Source organism: Pogonomyrmex barbatus, unplaced genomic scaffold (genome assembly GCF_055798465.1).
Source record: "Pogonomyrmex barbatus isolate J1 unplaced genomic scaffold, ASM5579846v1 scaffold9, whole genome shotgun sequence".
NCBI classification, from domain to species: domain Eukaryota; kingdom Metazoa; phylum Arthropoda; class Insecta; order Hymenoptera; family Formicidae; genus Pogonomyrmex; species Pogonomyrmex barbatus.
Genome location: NW_028297193.1, coordinates 1,174,222 through 1,197,095, shown reverse-complemented (window position 1 = coordinate 1,197,095; position 22,874 = coordinate 1,174,222). Strand labels below are relative to the sequence as shown.

The window sequence follows — 22,874 nt, the reverse complement described above, 5'->3', positions numbered from 1 at the left end:
TAGAATTTCAATTTTATTTTATCTCTGTCATTATCTTATCTTACTCACCGAATGTTAAACAAGGATGAAATGGTACGTACAAGGATATTCGGATGATGTTTTCGAGCTTTATTAGGTAAAGGTGAGATATGCGGACCATTGTGACGATGCGTTGTGAGTTCGCGCTGCTTTTCAACAACAAACCACGCGCAAGCGCGGTTCTCTCGTTCGCCCGGCTCGTAGATTCGTTCTCGGGAAAGAGCGGGGCGATCGAATGAGGCGCACAAATCGGCTGGACGCCATCGGGCGACTCGAGTCGGCCTCAGTTGAATGAAAGATATTGCGGTGGTGGGAACGCGCTTGGGAACGCGATTCGCTCCAAAGCATCTCACGCACGTGAAAGCCCTTCTACTGCCTAAAAGCCCTTTCTCCTAACGGGCGAGTTTGGTACGCAGCTCGCGCTGCGCGTCCCGGAGAATGAGAAAGTGAGTTGAATCGATATTCTTCTGTGGTGCGCGCTTTGTTCGAGCGCAATTTTTTGCGTGCACGGTATTTGCTGCGGCTCAATGCTGAAGGCGTAAAAACGGCAGCGTCGAGCCATCGTCACGCGCACAGATGGACGTAATTGGCCATAAGTGAAACCAGAAGTGGCCAGAAGTGGAAGCCAGAACTCGATCGAGGATCCAGGAAGATCGCGCAGCGAGACCGCGTGCGAGCACCGGTGCGTCGATCACAAGTTAGATATTATTTATTTATTTATTCTACTAATACAAATATGCGAATGGAACAGAAATGTATTGCAAATCCGATTATTGCAATGTATAGGAAGAAATAGGATAAAGACGAGCGTCGTGCGAGACGTCGTTGGGATAAGTTAATTATAACGCGTAGATAAGGAAAGGAATGTGACGATTCCGCGTCTCGACGTTCTCTTCCCCCGATGATTGCTCCGATTACTCCGATTGCGAGATCCCCATCGTCGCTTATCATCGCGATGATGACCAGCAAACGCTGATTCGAGTTCCGCGGCTTTTTCCTCGCGACTCAGCCTCGTCACTCCGAGATGCGTTTGCCGGACCGTGTAATAGAGCTTCATCCAACTGGCGCGGCCCAGTTTTTGCTCACTCGATCGCATTATTAGACGCATGAGAAAAGTGTAACAGTCCGCGTGTAACACGCGCGCGTGTGTGTGAAAATCGACGCGTCACAGAGAAAATACGCTGGCGTGCGTATTTAATCGCGTTGTAAGTAGCCCGAAACCCATGTATGTTGCAGCTATACAGCTCTTTATTATACTCGGGCTTTCACCGGCGTTTCAACGCCGTCACGTGTCGTCTGGAATGTAAGAGGCATCTTCGATTGCACTATGAGCACTATTTCCCAATTCTCTTTGTTATTAACTCATTTTCTTATCTCCGCGTAGATTTTCTCGTGTCGCAACACGCCACAGGCGGGATTCATTTATTCGTCAAAGAACTGGTCAAAGAACTAGTGAGCGAACAACTTTGCATGCGGTGCCACGACACTTAGTGCGCAGAGTCCTTGGCGCTCCGGTATGCGCAAATGTAATTATTCTGTGACGGAGAAGCTCACTTACTCCGAGCTATAAAAATTCGGTCGAGTGCACGAACCGGTTTTCTCTCGCTCCTCTCCGAAGGTCCGTTATCTCGGCCGTCCGTAAGTCTGCTTCGTTCTTACCTGAGCTTCGAAACATAAACCTCGTCGGCCTTTCGTACTCCGTCCGTACAAAGACAGATAACATTACGAAGCAAAACAGATTGTTTGGCGCGTGACGAGTCTTTCGTCGCGCGCGAGCTATTTTCGATCCCGCGCCAGAGTAACCGTTTCTATTTTCGTCGTCGCGCGATTTTACACGCCAAAATCCTTTTTCCCCGGACGTTCGCGAGAGACCGTCGCTTTTTCCGCCGCGCGCAGCGACTCGAGAGAGAAATGAATTTACGAGAGAAATGAAATTTACCGAAAAAGCACGTCGTGCCGCGGCACGTCATCGAGCGACGTTATGTCATCGTGATGAGATCGGCTGTTCATAACAATAGCGAGCTTTGCGCGACAGGTTTTTTTTTTTTTTTTGGTAAAAAAAAAAAGGATCGCGAGTTTTGCGTAGTAAGACGAGCGCGGATGTAAATTAAGCTAATGAAGGCTTGAGCTTCGACGAAATAACGCGGCATAACAGAGGATGTCGCAAGCGGACATTCCTTCCTCATTACGCGAGGATCTCTAACTTGGTTAAACTGTTTTTTTAATAATACAAAATACGTTGGCTTTACCAGTGTTCTTTGAAATTCAAAATTTCATAAATCTCAAATATCCAAAAGAGGGTGGAGACTAATAAGATAGGCTAGGGGTTATCAAGATAGAATGGGAACAGTTGATTATCTTCTTCCGGTTATGTGTATCATAGCAGAGCTGTAATCGAGCTTTGTGAATCATTAGTGTTATTTTTCGTTATTTATATTCTAATACCGAATGTTTATCCTGCGACCGCAGGGTTCGCGGTAACGTAGCATCCAACTGATGATTCATTTGCTCGATGACTTTCCGACCGACACCTTTGTTGTTGCATGAATTAAAAACAGTGCGGCCCACGATGAGACGCGACAGATTAGCATACGATGAAGGTAGCGCGGGAGAACAATGCTGGAAACCGGAGACAAAGTGTCCTGCATCCGAGGCATCGCGAGCGTTTCATTTACTCGACTTCGGAGCTATCGGGATAGCCTCCTCCGTGACAGTTTGAATCGCACGGAACGAAGTATGGAATCGTGAAAGAACGGAACGTTGCTACGGTACGTTGCCACAAAGTGACGCTACGTCATTGAGAAGGGAAAGAGAGACGGAGGGATGGGGAGGCAGAGGGAGCTAGAGAGAGAAATGAAGGCCGTGAGAGCACGGGGGGAACGGAGGCTGCGTGGAGAACGGAGTTATTCTACCCGCATGTTGTGAGTTACAAAGTGCGCCGGATGAATGCAGGCGGAGCCCCTCCGATACTCGCGAGTATACGGCGGACGTGAATGACGCGACATAAATATCTGCTGCGTTTGATATCTCGATAGGACTCGATAAAAAAGATGCGGATAGCGTTATCGCTTGCCAAAGTGTTTACTTGAAAATTAACGCAGTCGACTGAAAATGGAAATGTTTTTTTTTTTTTTCTTGGAATTTGAGCCACGCGACGCCATATTGATATAAGTCACAAATCTATAATATATCCAAAATGTAATTCCATAAATTCCATAAAATATCTGTATAGAAAGTTATTGGAAATTAGAAAAAGAAGCAAAATGTGTAAATCATTCTTTCGCTTTGTTTTCGCGACGCTCCGATTGCGGTTCACGATGATTCACCGGTTCACCGGAATCAGAAAATGTCTTTAGCGTTTAATTACCATGATAATGGCGATCCTTGCCCCGATGGGAAATTTACGCGGTCGGTCTTCGTCGCTCGCGAAATGCGTCGGCGACCCGAATTTCCGCGCGACGCGACGCGACGCGAATAGGATTTCCGGTGATCCCGACCCATTCGAAACTATTTAAATGTATCCACACATGGCAGGTTTAAACAATGCGAGAGTAATTAGGTGCCCACGCGTGTCATACGGTGACTGGATTTTCCGGGAATGACAACGCGATACGAGCCGTCATCGTGCCGGCTCTCCCGCCAAGGCCATTTTCACGTAAAACGAGGAGTAATTGCTGTTCCGTGTATGCCGACGTCGAAACGACGTCGACGGCAAAGTGTCAATTTTCGCTGGAAACGCTTTCCGCATAATCTACTTTATCATCGAGATCGTTCTTGTACTCTCGCCTCTTTTCATTGTCTGCGCGCTTAGCGCTGAACACTTATTTATCTAAATGAGAATCACGTTCAACGTCTAGAGTTTCGCTTCCAAAGTTCATCGTGGACGATTACATAATTTAAAGTACTTCCATCTATTATTGTAAGCATAATTCGAACTGTTGTTTTTTTTTTCTTCTTGTGAAGTTTGTGTGAAGCTTACTGTTGTTTTGTGTGCGCGCGCGCACTTTGTTTAACGACGGTATAAATTTTTTTCTTCAAATGACGTTTCTCGCAGCCGATCTCGGGACGGGATTAAGTCGAACACGTAATAATGAATTCTATGTATTTGATCGCTCGACTCTCGAACGAAGAGCGAAGTTCGCCGTTACTACTAGTAAAGGGTTTGTGGCGGTTCGATAATCGCGAAAACAGGATTACAAGCAAACCGAATAACAATCCGAATCAGCGAGCGAACTTTCGTGCCAATAACGCGTTTAGCTCCGATACGGTAACTAGTCGAGATAACTGTTGGAAATCGCTGTTCGAGCATTTGACTTGAATAGTTGATTTCACGATTTCACGACTGATTCTCGGATTACGTGACGCGAAAGGATTGCTTCGATGAAACGGGTCATTCATAATTGATCATCGACGTACGACGATTTCATGCATCTATTTGCGTTCTCGATTAGTCCGATAAACATGACACGCATGTTAGCTGTGCTATTCTCCATTGACGCTTTTACCACTATAAGCAGTGTATGTAGTAGAAGCAGGTCTTTCGGAAAGTAGGTCTTTGGAAAATTATATCCTTTCTCGCGGGGGACTCCGCCTTGGCATGCAGCAGGGACGAGTACATATTATTACCTGCGACTTTTTTCTTTCATATTTAGAGATTCGCATCTGTTACGTTAGATGCGTGACTTTCTCTGTTGCGGTACTCCATTATTACGTAAGAAAGAGTCGTGAAGTTTATTCAACCGCGAAGGGCTGCAACGCATCGTCTAATGCATAGCCTGAAAGAAACTCCTCCTTCGTTCGAAGCCGCGTTTCGAATTTAGTAAAAATTCGCATTCGTCTGTTCTTCCGGCGTTAAACCCTTCAGAAAAGAATTTTTTTTTAATTAAAAGAGGTAATTCCATTTTTTGTTTTCTATTTTCCTTTCGATTTGAGTTATATAATAATAAAACAAGAAAAAAAGAGAACAAATATCATTTGTTTCCCCTTCATCAATAATATTAGAATCGAAAAGAAGAAACTAAATGCACGCAGTATGTATATCGGAAGAAAAACAAAAAAAAAATAAAGATGTTATATTTTCGTTTTACAGTGTATTTATATCATTGTAACTCGACACGAATCAATGATAAATATTTCCTCGCTGTCAACCTCTTACTACCTTCGATAGTATTAAATGTTATCTCATGATTAATTCAAACTCAAACAAGATGTAATGTGATATCGATGATAAAAATGAGAATACACATGTGTATAATTATCAAAATGCAGCCTATAGCAAACGCAAAGACTTTGGTTACACCAGTCGCATTATTATTATGTCAAACGCGTTTCTTGGGAAAGGCTCGTGTATGACGTTAATTGTTAGCGCGTAATTAGGGAGGAATTATTAATGAGTGATCCTCTAAATAACTCCGGAAGTGAAAAGCTCACGCGTACTTCGGCGGTTTTCCGTTTGCGTTTTGCCATGCTAAGATCGTAACGGGACGAGTCATTGCGCAACTTTCGCATTTTCGCGTTATTAACGTAACGATAGAAAGCGCAGTCAAACTCGCGTTTCGCGAGTGTGAACCGTCCTCCCAAACGACGAAAACGTGTCCACCTCTTACGTACGACTCTTTTCCGATCTAGATTTATTTAGCAAAATGCACGGGGGGGGGGGGGAGGAGGAAAGGAGGAGGGGACGATCCGTGGTCCTCTCCGTTTAAACTTAGATCCGCGTTATTTCTCTTTACGTGCGATAACGTGCGCGCGAGCGGCGAAATTGAACGGCAATTTAAATAGAACGCACGCGCGTTTGCGTGCGTAGCTTAATTTATCTAATCTGCAACCGTGTGTATCGGCGACACTGTGCGCATCCTCATTAACTCAGCCCGAGATCCCGAGAGCGCGCGATTCCGAGCGGTCGCACTTTCCGACTTACTTTACGTATTACCGTCATATTTATACGCGTAACAAGGATCCGTGTCAGGCGGCCAGCCTGTACGGTTAGCGTGTTAATTGCACCGTGCGAACGCGCACGTTCCTTTTCTGCCCGTGCTCATTGATAAACTACCTTCGGGCCTTCGCGCGCCAATCGTGCCAATCGCGCCAAACGAGATAACGACGGCATTATCAATCGTATAAACGTTTAGGACGTACAATTAGATAACGGAGCAAAGAGAAACCGATCCCTCGCGGTTCACCGACCGATTGTCAATATTATTCCGCGCGAGATATCCGAATCTACCTAACGCGGCGGCGAATCGTCCACTTCCGGTGGAGCAAATCAGTGGAAAAAAAAAAAGTCGAAGCGGCCCTCGTCGCAGCAGGAAGTTGATATTGATATTCGCGTCTGGAACGATAGAAAATATCTATAGTTACTCGAAAAAAATATTCTAATGATATACAATGCTTCTCGCAACTATTATTACAATGCACTCGCAGAAACAAAAGCAATTTTCACTTTCTCCGAAATTGCGAATAATTCTGCGAATAATCGAGCAAGTGTTTCTTACATACGTATCTCATACGTGCACCCTTATCGTTATCCGTTTGAATTTCAATCTGACTATAACGTGACGTTTCGTCGAATCATCCAACATTTTTTTCACTCCTCGACGATCCATTGTCCGTGCAATCGGGATCCCGACGGAGGATGATGCATATCCCGCGGACGAAGAGAGTATTCGACGTATCGTTTTATCATGAATCCGCCCCACATCCTGTGACTCCTCGCCCGCACACATGTTCGCACTTACACAAAGTTCCACAAAGTCCGTGAACTCCTTTCCTACGTAAACGAATTAATTCCCCTCTCGGGGTCGCGCGAAGCCGAAAGGGTCGCTCCCCCTTCGGTACGAACGAATACGCCGACTAGAATTCGGTCGCACGAAAACGGTACAATCGGATTCTCGGGTTCCTTTTTCTCCTGGATTCTGGTAATGCTTTTCTCGTCTTCTCAATCTTTCTGCACGGAAAGAACAATTTTTACGGAAACATCTAAAAAAATTTGCTCGAATACAAATTTGAGAATCATTTTGTATCATCATACGGAAAAGAATGATGAGTGTCATCAAGTGTTATTGGAAATAATCTTATTGATTCAATGGTAATATTAATGAAAGAGAGATATACATATTCACTTATTTCATTAATACTGTTATTCAATCGACAAGGTTATTTTTAATTTGATGCTGTTGACTCATCTCTTTCTCTGTATATGTCGCTTAAGTATGCTAACAATATTGCAAAAATTTTCAATATTCCAGCAATCAATTTGAATCTTCTGTATAATTATTTTGATGACAATGAAATTCTTTTCAGATATGGCGAAATTTTTATACGCTTCCATAAAATTATTTTTTCACTATTTTTTTCATGTATAAACGAGTCTTTATATCGATCCTGAAGATTCCCTGTGATAAACGATTCTGTTTTATATATAAAGCGACAGGTTATCGATTTTCTCTTATAATGATGAAAATTCGCATTGTGTAAGAAAAACATTTCTTCTTCGGAAACAGATACGAGACAAATAGTAGGCGTAAATAAAAACGTCGATGCGGGAATTGTCTTTCGTCATCGTGCACCGTTATTTTAGACTCGTGCGATCGCTCGTGTCTAACAACACCGTTCGCTGTTACACGATTCGCACCATTAGAGGTTTCGCGAATTCACGCACGTGAATACATGCACACACATTTGATACGAAAGTGTGCGTGTGCCCGTCTCGTCTGGCTCGGAACAATCGCGTTACCATTCACCTCTTTCGCCGGTCTCGCTTACGAACGCATAACTGGTGACATATACACAGTTACGAAAGTTGCTTATACAAGTTTGCTCGTTTCGTTTGGTCGTCAGGACGATAATTGTTACAACGAAACCGGGAGATTCGTACGCGAGAGAGAGAGAGAGAGAGAGAGAGAGAGAGAGAGAGAGAGAGAGAGAGAGAGAACGAATTGTGTAGTCTTAGAAAAATTATGTCTCTGAGAAAAACCGCACCTTTCCTGATGTTTTATGCGCTCTAAAAAAAGTCAACGCGGATGTATAATCCGCTCGCAACTCGGGGATAATTATTAGAGTGAAAATCCGTGAGTACATATGCGCCGATTACAACGGGATGTAATAACACGTTGTACCAATTAAAATTCGCGTGACTTTATTCCATTGTCTCAAATAAGTCCTTTCATTTCAGAATTGTTTGGACACATGAAACGTGTGTTAGGATCGTTACGATTAAAGGAAACGACAGTTATACAGTCGACTATTAGTCGCTATAGGATCGGACCTCATGCCATATAAATAAATGACCAGTCATTTCGAAAATACAAACAAAATATTATTTATTGGATATTAAATTAAATAAAAAGATATATATTAAATATAAATGTTGATTGCACATTTATTTGTATAGAAAACTGAACAATACAAATAATTAAAAGTTAATTAACACGTGAAACAATCTCTTGTACAAAATAGCTAATTAAAACGGAGACTGGTTAAGGCTCAGCTAAAAAAATGATAGATTTATTTTATATAAATTGAGTTTTTACTTTACGTCTAAAATAAGTAGAAAATGAATAATTTTCTACTTTGAGATTCAAAAGACCACTTTTCAGCTATCTTTAATAAATTATTATTCTATTGAAAATAATGAAAAATTCCTCTTTTGAAGCTTGAAATAAAAAATTATTTGCACTTCTTATTTCATACGCAAAGAAATTCGCATAAAACGAATCTCTATCACAATCCTCTAGATAAACTTTATAAACCAACTTTAAAAATACGAATAAAATTTCGCCTTTGGAATGGGCTACATTATTCTCTCCCTCTCAGTTGACTATATATGAAAATTTAAATAGCAGTATTAATTTCATTCTAAACGTATCGGCATATGACTATGATAGAAAAGACTTAATGAAAACGAACGAGGGTGGGGCGTCTTGTGCGCTAATATTGATGGGAGATTCGCGATTATTTTCGTCTTGGAGCATTGCTCTAATCGGTCTAATGTTACGGCACTTCCGATCGCCATTCAGCCGATGTGAATCATAGCGCACGAGTCACGTCATGACAAAAACGTAAAGCAAACCGTATGTTCAACACGTGCGCAGCCTCTGATTCATGTACTTTACTCGATCGTGAAGCACAATTTCCGGCCGTGAGCATGCGAGCAATGAAATTTCGCCTAGCGAAGTAGCTTCGCGGAACTGTCGAAATGCTCATCGACCAAAACCGCTCGTCGATATTCCGAACGAGATCTCTTGCAATTCGATACCGACACGCATCCCCGTTCGATGAAATTGCACCCCCTCCCCGCCGGGACTCTCGAGGAAAAATAATTCTTCGTTGCGATATCGCGTCACGATTACACGCGGCCACACATGGCCACAGACGATTATGCGACAGTTATTTTTTTCACGTCTTATCAGATTGATAGAGCAAGCGGATCGATGAAGTTATCGCATCTTATTAGAGTAACGTGAAGCCTTTATTTCAAGTAACGCGGCGGGCAGAATCCGATAGCCGATAAACGGCGCGACGCTCGAGTCTATTTAATGTTGAATCAAGATCGAGCAAGTTGGACGCTGCCGCGAAATGGCTTTGCCGTGATTCATTACGGTGTGCGGAATGTGAAATCGAGCATCAAACGCGCGACGACAGCGTTTCCTGCAAGACGATTAAAAGCTGCGTCGTAGGAGAAGGCGCGCGGCCTTCCCGCATGGCCACGCGACGCTAATAATCGCGTGTCCGGTAAACACGAGTTTATATACATATTCGTGGCACCTTCCAATCGTTCACAATCCGCAAGTCGCACCGTTGCGACACGCCAACACCTCAACGCGGCACATTTTACTTTCAGATCTGGAAAAACGGGTCGACCGGCCTCTGTCTTTCGGACGCTGGGCGAACGACGGGCGGAGGACTTGATCGCGAGGCCACGAGAGCGATTCGATGCGATGAAACGACGATAGCGATGCTTCGATCATCAAGTTCAAAGTTGTACCGACCAGCCGGAATGGGCTCTACAGTCTGGTGGCTGATCGCGGCCGCCGCCGTGATAATCTCGGGAACAACGGCAGCCCTCGAGGGACCGAATGTATGCATCCGGCAGGAAACGTAAGCATTGTATAAAATCATTTTTCTGAGTTTATTTCTACTACAGCCTGCTGAACGTTTACTCGTATATCTGAAAGTTATGCGGTATGCTAATGACTTTATGATTATTTTTTTCAGATACAAGATAACGGTGAAAGTATCCGAACAGAAACCATATACCGTGCGAGAGAACACGTGGTGCTTCAGTTTCCCACCGAGATGTTCCAAATACAAAGTCGTCACCAGAACAGTCTACAAGGAGCAGGTCAGTTATCTAATTCGCGTTCACCGTTTACTTTCTAATTTGCAGACAGGTACGATCCTGGATTCGCGGTTCTTGCTCGCTGTCGCTTCGCAGTAAGCTCAGGTCAGAAAAGAGAGCTGCGAAGAAACGGGCGATTAAACGGTCGAACGACGCACGAATCGGTCCGTGATTACGTACGTGCTTCTTGCAGGAATTGACGAAACAAAGGCCCGTGGAAGAATGCTGTAAAGGCTATACGGAGACCACAAGCGGCGATCGTTGCATTCCAGTCTGCTCGGAGGATTGCCGCCATGGCACTTGCATCGCGCCCGATGTCTGCAAATGCGAGTCCGGATACGGTGGGCCATTATGCGACTACAGTAAGTGCAGCCATCATTTTTCCAACCGTTCGGCCAACGATAACGACGGGACATTCCAGCTTTTATTGCACCCTTTTATTGCACCTGCACGCTTCATTTGCGGTGCAACCGTCCCGAAATGAATAGTAGCACGTTAAAGTGACGTAAACAGACTGCAACGAGAGAGATACAAAAAAATATGAGATAAAAAAAAATATTAATGAACGTCATAATTAACATGACGATAATGGTATCTTTGTTGGAAAAGACGAAATTAGAAGGGTTAAAAATTACATTTCGATTACGAAAAAAATTCTTTCGAAAAATCTTGTTAAGTTTCGGCTAGAGTATTTATGTTCAAGGATTATTTTTAAAAACTGAAAAAATACACACAGTAACTTCCCGCGTTAACCGAGATAAAAAGTTGGTTTAAGCGGCACGTAGGTCGTACACGAGGTTAGTTATTTTTAAATCTGTATGAACAGGGTGCCCGTTGGGTAAATGGGGCAGAGATTGCGAGATGGATTGCAAGTGCCAGAACGGGGCCACGTGCGATCCATTCGACGGCAAGTGCATGTGTACCAGAGGCTGGACCGGCGTGTACTGCGATCAAAAGTGTTCTGCTAACCGTTACGGACAGGATTGCGCCGAAGAATGCCGTTGCAGAAACGGTGGAAGCTGCCATCACATCTCTGGCGAATGCCACTGTGCCTCTGGTTACACCGGGCCACTGTAAGTTCCAAATTGCGTAGTTTACTATAAAAATATTGTCGGCATTTATCGAATTAATCTTATTTACATTATCGCAAATGTCTGTCCGTTTACATTTTCACATATTTCTTAACATGTTGAATGCCGAACTTAATTTGCTTGTTTCTCCGTCTGTATATCGATGTAAATTTGCACAATTAGAAACAAATATATGTATATGTTCATATTTGCATTTTTTATACTCTTCTTATTTTAAAGTATTGATATTAATTTAATTATGCAATTAAAAATATTATGATTATAAAATTTCACCCATTTTTATATCATATCGAGTTTAAGAACACGATCATGTTAAGAGAATGCTAATTAATGTCACAGATTTTTATTTAAATAAAAATAAAAATAAAAATAAAAATAAAAAAATAAATATCAAAGGTCGAAGGTGTAGTTTAATGAAATTAGTGTTAATTATTGATGTCGCTATAATGATTGTCATTGTATTGCGCAGATGTGACGATTTGTGTCCAGAAGGCAAACACGGCGAAGAATGCAAATCAGAATGTCGTTGTCAGAACGGAGGATCCTGCAGTCCTACAACCGGCGAATGTTACTGTACATCCGGCTGGACGGTATGCGAAATTTTGCGCAATTAAATATGAAGCGTAGATTTGACATAATATATCGCAATAATGCGACATTTTCAAGGGTTCGGTCTGCGCGAATCGCTGTCCGGAGGGTCTCTGGGGCAAGAATTGTTCTCGGATCTGCGACTGCTATAACGGAGCTAGTTGCGATCACGTTACGGGCGAATGCCAATGCAAACCGGGTTTCCACGGCAACAAGGTATATATAAATCATCATCATTTGGACTGATTTTTCAAAGCGACTTTAAATCCAAATTAACATCTTTTTTTTTTTCATTTCGACAAACAGTGTCTGAATATCTGTCCTGAGGGCACGTTCGGACTGAACTGCACAAATAATTGCACCTGTAAAAACGGAGCCGGGTGCGATCCCACTAACGGCAATTGTATATGCGGTCCAGGTTGGATAGGTAAAACGTGCAGTCAACGAGCCTGCGAGAACGGTTTGTATGGCAGCAACTGTGCAAATGTGAGTCGCCATTTCTTGGAAATTGTTCTTGATAAGTTTCACGATGTCGCGACCGTGATCGTAAATTAAATTTAATTCGCCCCAAGGTTTGCGAGTGCGAGGAGGACAATACGGAGCTGTGCCATCCCTGGACCGGACAGTGTTCGTGCGACATCGGATGGGACGGCGAAACCTGCGCCAGACCGTGTCCCTTTTACACGTTCGGCAAGGGCTGTCAGAATCGCTGCGACTGTAAGAACAATGCGCAATGTTCGCCCATCGATGGCACTTGCATCTGTGCGGCTGGATATCGCGGAAAGGATTGCGGCGAGCTCTGTCCAGAGAATACCTTCGGGGAAGACTGCGCGCAAAAGTGCGCCTGCAAGAACGGAGCCAGCTGTTCGCCTGAGAACGGACGTTGTAATTGTACAGCTGGTGAGTGTAATTTTTCAATTTTATATTCGGATTACGGTTTATGATTACGGTTTCTAATTAAGAGATTGATTCCAAAAATCAAACTAGTCCAGAAAATTTTTAATTTTTCAAGAATTGATAAGAATTTTCTATCGTTTTTATCTCAAATCCTAGAAGTTTAATGTTTTTAATATACAAAATGAATTAATCCCTCAATTATAAACTCGTTTAGAAAAGATTGTTTAGATGTACTTATATTTAGAATAAAAAAACTTATCGGAAAAGAAATAATTAATATTAGCTGTCATCATACTTGAAATACTTTTTAGTTGGAACGTTTAGTCGTTACAATTTTATTATCTCTTGTAGTCTCGTATTACCTCACAATTATTCTGCATAATGTTTTTGCATGACATTAGACAATCGCTTTGTTATTCGTACTTTTTCTATTGCCGTAGAGAAAAGCCTAGAATTTATATATCGTAGAATTTATCGTATATAGTTATATTTAATAGGATTGTTTAACTAAGTCTCGCAATATATTTCCGATGAAGAAGGTATTCGACATCGGTAAGTACGACATATATTATACATATTTCTGTGACATTTTTTGTCAGGATGGGTTGGTGTTTTGTGCGATCGTCCATGTGACGACAAGTCCTATGGCAAAGACTGCGAAGGCAAATGCAAGTGTTTCAACAATGCGGCGTGCAATCCGCAAAATGGTAAGACAATAGCAGTTATTTCCAACTCGAGTCTTCACAAGCTGTTAACACATTGAGTGCCGTGCCAGTGATCGGTGTTATTAGACTCAACATTATGTAAAAATGAAAATTATAAGTAATAAGATGAAAATTATGAGTAATAATATTTGTAATTGTTCAATTATAATTAATATCAATTTAACATTCTAATTAAATAAGAAGCACATATAAGCATGTAAATGTTATATTTTTAATTATTTTAAATTCAAATAGACAGCAAAGAATGATTTTACTAAGGTATCTAAAAATTTTATCAAATATAAATCTGAAGATAATTTTTCTTTACTATTAAAATTATTATGTAAGATGATAATATAAACAAAAATTTTTTATTCAAACAATTTGAACTGTCTAAATATTTTAATCCAACGACATTATTTTTTTATATCTGGCCACATTTTTAAATATTTCGGCAAACTGTTTTTTCCGTGTATATAAATGAAGAAATAAATGAATTCAGCTCGGTATTCCACGTGTTAATTAGTAAAATTGTATATTGAGAGCGTTGAAAAAAATATTCAAAGAAACGCGTATGCGACAAATTTCCATCTTTATACCTTTTCTTAGCACTTGCACCTAGAACACGCGTTATCTTATCTATACACACACACACACAGGCACGTGCACGTGTGCGGCTGGTTTCACCGGCACGCTCTGTCAGGACCGTTGTCCTAAGGGTTACTTCGGAAACGGATGCAATCAGATTTGCGACTGTGTTGAGGCAAATACCTTGGACTGTGATTCCGCCACCGGGATTTGCAACTGCAAACCAGAATGGCGAGGTTTGTTGAATTTATTCCTGCATTCGATTGCCAATTGAGACTTTGCACGTCGAAGCAGTCCAAATCTTTCGTTGGTCGTTGTTAAGAACGTCATTGTTATGTAAGCCCACGGAATTATTCGTAAATATACATATATTATATTCTTTGCCGATTTAAAAACGATCTAAAACTGCAAAGTTCAAGAATACAAAGAATAAAGAGTCTGCTCCTAACTGCAGGCAGCAAAGAATTGTTTCTCGAGACGGGTTTTGCTTTAATATCAAAACAGGAATACAATGCGAAACAAAGTGCCCGGAGGGTCTTTACGGCGAGGATTGTCACTCACATTGCGAATGCATGAACAATAGTTCATGTGATCCCATGACCGGACGTTGCGTCTGCGCTCGGGGTTGGGAAGGCGACAATTGCTCGCAACCTTGCAAGGAAGGATGGTACGGGCTTGGATGCAGAGAAAAATGCCCGGAGAAGATGAACGGTAAATGAGGACCTAATGTCCAAGACCTAACTCGCATGACATCATTCGAGTGACCCGTAACACCGCTAAATTTGCATGATTGTTCTTGATTAGTTGTGTTTCATTAGTTGCGTTCAACATCAAAAGTATCATCGCACCTTACGCGGAAGATTGTGTTACGTTTAAAAATAAAATGTCCTAAATGTAAAAATAACTCTTATAATTACCATATATTTTAATAATGACCTAATTTCATAATGCATAATTCGTAACGCTCGGCCGATCACTCTCTCACGGAACATCTTTATGTAAGTTTAACTGTTTGTTGCGTATACATTAAAATCGACTATCATCGAGTAGAATGAAAAATAAAAGAAAAAAATTAGATAAAATCAAATTTTCCCGCTTATGATGCATTGTAACATCCGGAGATGTAGATAACACGCTTGGATGTGGGTTCTTTCCTACGTATTTCGCGGTGCGAACTAACAAAGTTCGAAGCTAAGGAGCACAGTTTGACCGCTGCTTGCGTAATTGCTGACGCAAATGGTAGACGTGACACTTAATTTTGTTCTTTGTCACTGACTGTTTTTATCATCGAGTACTTTTATTAGTCATCGGTTTATCTATTCTATATTCAGCGATTAATGCAACCGATGGATGATGAAAGGGAGGTTCCAAAATTGAAATATTAATATAGGCAATAAAGTAGGGGGTTTCCTTACATTTTCTTTTTATCACAAATCCCTTAATATTGTATCGTTTCTTCTCTTAGGAAACATGACTTGTGATCACGTCACCGGCGAGTACATCTGTCGTCCGGGTTATTTGGGCCTCACCTGCGAACATCCGTGTCCACCCAATCGCTACGGACTGAATTGTGCAAATCACTGCCACTGCAAAAACGGTGGAGAGTGTCATCACGTAACAGGTAAATTCAAGAATCTCGAATCTCTTAAATCTTTCGAAAACAATCATCCGTTTATTTCTACCGCTAAATTAATGTCTATTAATTTTAATCACGGTTTAATTTACTCTTTATCTCTTTTTCTAATTCTTAGAAAAAGCTAAAAAGTAAATTAAACCGAGATTAAAATTGATCCCAAGTCAGTTAGTAAGTGAATATGAGTTCTACTTGAGACTCTCTTTTATCAACGAAATATACTTTTTAATCAGGTGTGTGCCAGTGCCGACCTGGCTGGCAAGGCGAGTACTGTCAAACGCCATGTGCAGAAGGCACATATGGTGTAAATTGCACGCAGCATTGCAAATGTCAGAACGGTGGAAAATGCAGATCTAATGACGGACATTGTCGATGTGCGGCCGGATGGACCGGGACGAGATGTACAGAAAGTAGGTTTAAAGAGTTGTAGATTGCAAAAAAGGTATATCAAATAAATTATATTTACTAAAAATCAATATTTCACGATTACAGTTTGCCCGGAAGGATATTACGGCGATCATTGTATGGAGCCATGTGAATGTAAAAACGACTATTTCATGTGCCATCCAGCGGACGGTTGTATTTGCAGGCACGGATATACAGGTACGTGAAATATACTCATAAAAAAGTAGTTCTGCACGTACTACGAAGATTTATGATATCTTCATTGTGATATCATTGTATAGTAATGACTTGGAATAACTAAGAAACGACTTTCAGGCGAGAACTGCGACGAACAATTGTTCTCGCGTAATATTCAGGAGATTGAAGACACGGGATACGGACACATCGTGGGGGTGATCTTCGCGACCCTTATATTATTTGGCATTTCACTGGCTGCGTGGATGTATCACCGTCGCAGAGTAGCCGATCTCAAGAGCGAGATAGCTCAAGTACAATACACGGCTGAGCCCGTATCTCCACCAGGTAAATTAAGCGCTTCCTATTCCTGATTGTCGTGTTAATAATTGTTATCAATTAAAGATTGTAATTAAAGAATCTACGCTTTAAGCAGAGAAGTTTAAAATATTATTTTCGCCGTAGAACTAACTCAATTCGACAACCCTACGTATGCGTATCAAGGTTCCTCGAAGTTCGACGACGGCACTACCACCTTATTAAACAATTTCCAATTCCGAAATAATTTTCATAAAAATATAAATACCGAGAAGGCTAAATTTGGCCTTGGTAACTGTACTGATGACGAGGACGATTGCAAAGGTATTATATGTTTTTTAATGACGAGGTAAAAAACAATTCTACGCAATACATCAATTTATGTGTTATTTTAGGAGCATACGGACTGCAATACGACTTGAAGAATAGGGATGCTGATATGGGAAATCCAAACTTGAATGTGTATCACAGCATCGATGAGATGGATGGCAAGAAAGTCGAGCACGTCTACGATGAGATTAAGCAGAACAACGAGTCGGAATATGATGAGTTGAATCAGCCGCGGCCAGTAAGCTGGAACATAAAGCCAAATTCGAATCGAAATGGCTTCTTACCTAAACTGCGCGACAATCCGGGACCTAGTAAACCGATAGACAAGGATCCGGAACTAGGTGAAACCTAGAAATTGCGTCAATGTTCCTGTTTTAACTGCCCAGATTTGGAATAGAATGAACTTTACGTTCGATCAGAAGACTCTGTCCCTTTTCTATAAGGAGCAAGTCTGTGGTATTACTTCATTTTGTTTAAGTAAATTTCTTAAGCAAGCTTTTATAGTATAATTACAATTAGTTATCAAACTTTCATTTAAAAAATACGTTAGATTTTATATACACGTATACATATAAAATCTATTGATATGCTCGTCATGCCTTCGTCTGACAAAGTATGGCAGTATTACATTATTTTCTATGTGAAATACAAAAATTTAAATTCACGGAATTTTTTCTGATAAGCACTAAGCATGTTCAGCTTTTATTCGAGATATTATCGATCTCTGTCATTTTTTCACTTGCGACATATCATCAACCGCGATGAAAAGATGAACATATTTGTACATATAAATGTATTCTGTTTTTATAAGCATAGTTTTAATTAAATTATTATATATCCATTTAATATATACGTGCATATATATGTTGCCAAAACGGGCATAAATAGTATAAGAAACTGGCGATGACAGACAAGTAATAAGAAGTCAAATCGTGAATAAAGTATATAAATATATGAATATATGAAGTATATAAATATATGAAGATTTTGTATCGCGAAGAATCCTTTATGCCTCAACAGTTTTTTATTCGTCATATGTTATCGATGTTGCAATCGTTATAAAAGCATTTAAAAGGATTCTAATAATTGTTGATTTTGATATAATTAAATATTTAAAATATTTCGTATCATATTTAAAATATTTAAAATAAGGCATTATGGAATCAGATGAACGAATGCAATAAATTAAATAATTTATTGCAAAACATTGTACACAATAAATTAAGCGATTATTATGAACGTAATGTATTCCTACAATATCTACGTACATAAGAAAAGCCTCAATTTTTATCATTTTACTTAGCCATAATGCGATAATTGATTATTAGTTAGATGTAATCAGAAGAGGCGCATGTAAATTTTAAATATTCTCTTTTATATTTCCTTTTTATAAAGGAAAGTAGCGTGCAAGATGCCACGGGATGTGTGTTCCGTTTACCTTGCAATTATCTTGTGATATAATTTTATCTGCTATATCTAAATAAAAAGAACATATTAGTATATATCGCCCGGTAATATATAATTGATACTTACAGTTGAGAAATATGATCATATATGATGCATATTCTAACCGAATAAAAAAATTTGCAGGATAAACACAAATGATAACGTAAACTATATTCGTCAATATAGTAAGATAGTAATCAGTGTGATAATACCATCATGTGCATTGTTAATATTTCACGATTAAAGAAGATTTTAATAAAAGTCTCAAGACAATTTTATTGTGATGTAGACAATTGTACAATGTAAAAACATCTTCGTTTTACTATTTCTCAATTAAATTATAAGGAACGTGATGTCCAGCGCTTGGTTGCCTTACATTTTTGACAATCCAAAGTCAATTATGTAAGTTACGAATATATATGAAGAATTAAATCATTACGTACTTTCTGTTACATAGTTGGCATTACATGAAACGGACATATCTATTCTTAAAATTATCTGGTAAAGGTATTTCTTATTATTTAAAAGCGTTTAGAAATTAATCACCAATAATTTTCAGCAATGTCAACGCCTTGTAAATATTTATGCAGTATGTGATTTTTGTAATAATCTTTATTAACCCTCTCTCAGTCTCCGCGCTCATATGATTTCCCACATAGGCGGCAGAAGCCAACAGCATCCGCCGAAAAATTGCAGCGATGCGACCACGCGAAGACACATGTTCTCGTCTGCAATCATCAAATTAGCATAAGTCTCGATTAAAGTCCGTAGTCTTGTCTTGTCACATCAGGCGTATCTCAGAAAGACGAAATTTATAAACCTCTGTAAACTTGTAAAAAAAAAATGACAGAAAAAATAAAAATCAATATTACAAAATACGTACTGTGCACGAGACAGAAGGCCAGCATGCCCAATCCGACGATGGTGGAGAATAATTTATGCGAGCGTTGTGCGAACTGATTTCCCAGCACGTCGCAAAGTGTCAACTCTTGGCAGCTGAGTAGACTGCTGATGCTAATTCCACCGAGTAGCGACCACATCAGAAACCAATAGTAATCTCTCGTATAAGTTAAACCTATGAATAATACATCGACGAAAATTATGATAACGAAGCACGTAACGTTTCATGTTTAAACAATTTGATATATTAGCAATGTAGATAATGTAGAAGACTACTACGTAGATAGATCTATTTGATGTTGCGTCAATGAATAATGTCATATTATTTAAAACAATTGGTGAGTCTATGTCTCACACACCTACTAGAACAATACTGCCGAGCCAGCAGGCGCTACCGAAGTATATTCTTCTGTACTGAGCGGAAGTGACGATGGACCAGTAACTGGCGATGCTAGGTACGAAAGAAGCGATACCGGCGGCCACCAGCAACGTCACCCAATCGTCGGTGCAAGAAATCGGCTCTTGCCGATAAGCAAGAGATTCCTCCTTGAGGAATAAGGCAGGTACCAAGATCCAGAAGAAGAGCGAGTTGGCTTTCATTCCGATCCATGTCACCGCAGCTGCCCAAAACCGGAAGTAGCGTGCCGCACGAAACTCCTGTTTCCACCTGTCGCTCGATCGCATAGTCGGACTGACAAAGAGTTCGACGTCTTCATCCGGTTCCTCGTACGCATAGATACTATTTACCTCGCTGAACAACGGCGCAGAATTTCTGTTTTGTTTCTCGCCATTGTAGCCGTGATTATCTACACCGTTATTCAATCGATCTGCCTCTAATTCTGTATCCGATATTCTGATGCCTAATTCATTGTCCTCGTCGGTCGGTAGAAGCAATCTGTTAACAAAATGCGATATTTACATGGAAAGAACGGTTTTGCTGAAGTATATAAAAATTTGGCCCTAAATACAGGTCTGAAAATTTTGTTGGGCCATCAAAACATTTACGTTCAAATTGATTCTTAGAATACGAAAAAAGTTTCCGATATATATCGTCATATTTAAACAATCTGCACAATTATTTATTACGTTACAATTCTCTTCGAGAAAAGATCTGGATCTAAATTTAATTTGATTAGAGATTGATGCGAGAGTTAAAGTCTGAAAATTCGTCCACCTGTACGGGGATGCTCGTTGCGGAGCTGGGAAGCGCAAGATCAGGGTGCCCAGGGCGGTAGGGACGAAGGCGATCGTCATGAGCAAAAGTCCGGTCTTTAGACTGGTTTCCACGAGCAGGAAATGCGTGAGTGCCGGTATGAGAACGAAGCCGATGGATGTGGCGATGTTCTTCAGCGTAAGAACCAACGGCAACTTCACCCTGAAGTGCTTCCGTAGCACGGTCTCGCTTTCGACGATCACGAAACTCGCTCCTATTCCCATCACCGCACCAGCACTCAAGCCAGCTAAATATGCACCTACTCCGCCGGTCGCTAGGTATCCGGAAGCTATAACTCCCGTGGTGAGGAGAGCAACGCCGATGAGGCCGACCAGGCGAGGTATCGACGCTAAATCCGTGATCGTCTTGGTCCATGGATCTGAAAAATCGCAGGTGCAAATGGTAAAAAAAAAAAATCGATATCGCACATTTTTCTACAACCGTGTAACTTGAAAATTCTCATTTTTGAGTTTTGTTTGCAAAAAAGAATGAATTTTTCAAATTCTTACTACTGACAGAACGTTATATAATTAAGCTTCTAAAACTCTCTGTTGAGATAAAAATTTTTATCTGGAGAGTGCCATAAGTCAAAAAGGATCTTTCAAGAATTTATTTTTATGATAGATGAAAATTCACTGTACGAATGAAGATATAACAATATTTTTGTTCCTTTACTTAATCAATCATTATGTTAAAATCATATTTCAAGAGAATATTATAAAATTTTAATGATTCAGAGCATTTAAACTCATTTTCTGAAAAAGCCTGTTTTTATCTTGATTGAAGTGATATTTCTCGAGATAAGAATTTTTCGTGGAGAAAAGAAGGATAATCAAGTATTATTACTTAATTATTAATTTATTAAAGGAGAAAAATGTAGCTGTCTACCGGATATTCCTTTCTTTTATTTTTTTTTTTGACAATTTTATATCGTTGTAACAAATGAACAAATATGAATAGATAATAATGAAATACCTGCCAAACTCCAGAAAGCGACGAATAATAGAGGCGCCAGAGAGACTTCATTCCACAGATCGAAGTAAAGCGAGCTGTTTGCAGCTAAATATCCTTGCACTATGCCGTACATCGACAGAACGCTAGGCACGGTGATCTGTACATTTTAACAGCGTAACATCTACATTTATACCTTGCAAATACGTAAATTTATCTATTTTCTTCGATTTCGGGATTTATAGCAAACGCGTTCATACAGGGCGTCGAGAAATATAGGCACAACAATATCAGGAATTCTGTACTTACCTATCGAAACAAATACAGACTCTAACAACCCAATATATGGATTTATATATAGAAAATCGTTTATCAAGAAATCATTGTTCAACTGGTGCATTCCTCGTATTCGGCAAACTTACTTCGTAAACAACGTAACACCTGGAACAGAATTATGTTTCACAATGTGCACGGAGAGCACTTGTCATTATTTGCACGTGAAAAAAAAAAACCTGTATACGATAACTTCCCTTTCAGATAAAAATGCACGTATCGATACTGATTGAGCATACATTTCTGAATACCCTGTATTATTGCGTCGAATATTATTATCTTTTTGTTTACCAATTATTTATTTTCAATTGAAAGTTGATTTTAATGGACAAATTACAAATATTTTATAATTTTTAATTTTAAAGAATCGGGCAACGCGGGTCAGTGTCAAATGTAAAAATTATGAGATTTAATTTTTAATCGGAAGTGCGAGTGCTTTCGCTGTCACTGTGCGGACATGATAATCGAACCTGAATAAAAGCGACACCCAAGAGGATGAACCACGAGTAACCACCATCTGGAACAGTCGGTCCGAGCTCCGGGAACGAACTGACGATCTCGTCGAGACGAAGTCGCCCGACGAGCGACATTTTTCTCGGTTCAAGCTCGTCAAAGCTCGACGCGAGGAAATTTATGCGAAGAAAGAATGGTACTTGAAACGATAAGAATTCACTAAAGTGATTTCACGACATTTCCTCACTTTGGACAAATGGCGATCATTAAGGCGGCTTAAAATGTACTGTATGCGGTATCTAATCTTAGCTAAGATATCGATGTTCCGATAGCCGTTGATAAGAAGGAAAAACCACGTTCGTCTGTTCACCTGCCAAACCTCAGCATTTACGCAGATCTGCGGAATTCGATCTGCACTCGATTAATCTGCTATCTTCAACGATAATTTGTCTATGCAACAGAAATATCTGTCTCAGAAAAATAAATTTCACAC

General features: G+C 40.2%; 2 protein-coding genes across 10 annotated transcripts; one reads left to right on the top strand and one right to left on the bottom strand.

Annotated features, from left to right (window-relative positions):
* Positions 1-315: 315 nt before the first annotated feature.
* On the top strand, positions 316-19,409 carry drpr (multiple EGF like domains draper). Of its 6 annotated transcripts, none has more exons than XM_011641466.3 (18): positions 316-700; positions 9,860-10,116; positions 10,234-10,360; positions 10,551-10,719; positions 11,184-11,430; positions 11,918-12,038; positions 12,115-12,252; positions 12,343-12,522; positions 12,609-12,936; positions 13,533-13,640; positions 14,297-14,461; positions 14,730-14,936; positions 15,691-15,846; positions 16,092-16,268; positions 16,351-16,461; positions 16,579-16,785; positions 16,903-17,079; positions 17,151-19,409. In XM_011641466.3, the coding sequence occupies exons 2-18, from the start codon at positions 9,974-9,976 to the stop codon at positions 17,435-17,437; spliced, it is 3,048 nt and encodes a 1,015-aa protein (XP_011639768.2). In that variant the 5' UTR covers positions 316-700; positions 9,860-9,973; the 3' UTR covers positions 17,438-19,409. The 6 variants fall into 6 exon arrangements, with proteins under 6 accessions (XP_011639768.2, XP_011639767.2, XP_088940861.1 ...); XM_011641465.3 differs by having other exon boundaries at positions 316-715; XM_089084735.1 differs by lacking the exon at positions 14,297-14,461 and having other exon boundaries at positions 316-715.
* Positions 18,782-22,773, bottom strand: LOC105428882 (uncharacterized). 4 transcript variants are annotated; one of them, XM_011641460.3, is made up of 6 exons: positions 22,399-22,773; positions 21,620-21,755; positions 20,606-21,023; positions 19,791-20,326; positions 19,415-19,606; positions 18,782-19,259 (listed from the first exon to the last, which is right to left on the bottom strand). In XM_011641460.3, exons 1-6 carry the CDS (start codon positions 22,516-22,518, stop codon positions 19,171-19,173), a joined length of 1,491 nt encoding a protein of 496 aa, XP_011639762.2. In that variant the 5' UTR covers positions 22,519-22,773; the 3' UTR covers positions 18,782-19,170. The 4 variants fall into 4 exon arrangements, with proteins under 4 accessions (XP_011639762.2, XP_011639764.2, XP_088940908.1 ...); XM_011641462.3 differs by having other exon boundaries at positions 22,416-22,517; XM_089084782.1 differs by lacking the exon at positions 22,399-22,773 and adding an exon at positions 21,905-22,391.
* Between the last annotated feature and the right edge of the window lie 101 nt (positions 22,774-22,874).

Coding starts and splice junctions, on each gene's coding strand:
- LOC105428882 (XM_011641460.3), bottom strand. CDS start 22,518: ATGTCGCTCGTCGGGCGACTTCGTCTCGACGAGATCGTCAGTTCGTTC. Junction 20,327..20,605: donor CAACGAGCATCCCCGTACAG/GTGGACGAATTT, acceptor TTTTGTTAACAG/ATTGCTTCTACCGACCGACG. Junction 19,607..19,790: donor CGGCAGTATTGTTCTAGTAG/GTGTGTGAGACA, acceptor TATTATTCATAG/GTTTAACTTATACGAGAGAT.
- drpr (XM_011641466.3), top strand. CDS start 9,974: ATGCTTCGATCATCAAGTTCAAAGTTGTACCGACCAGCCGGAATGGGC. Junction 12,039..12,114: donor ACTGTACATCCGGCTGGACG/GTATGCGAAATT, acceptor GACATTTTCAAG/GGTTCGGTCTGCGCGAATCG. Junction 12,523..12,608: donor ATGGCAGCAACTGTGCAAAT/GTGAGTCGCCAT, acceptor ATTCGCCCCAAG/GTTTGCGAGTGCGAGGAGGA.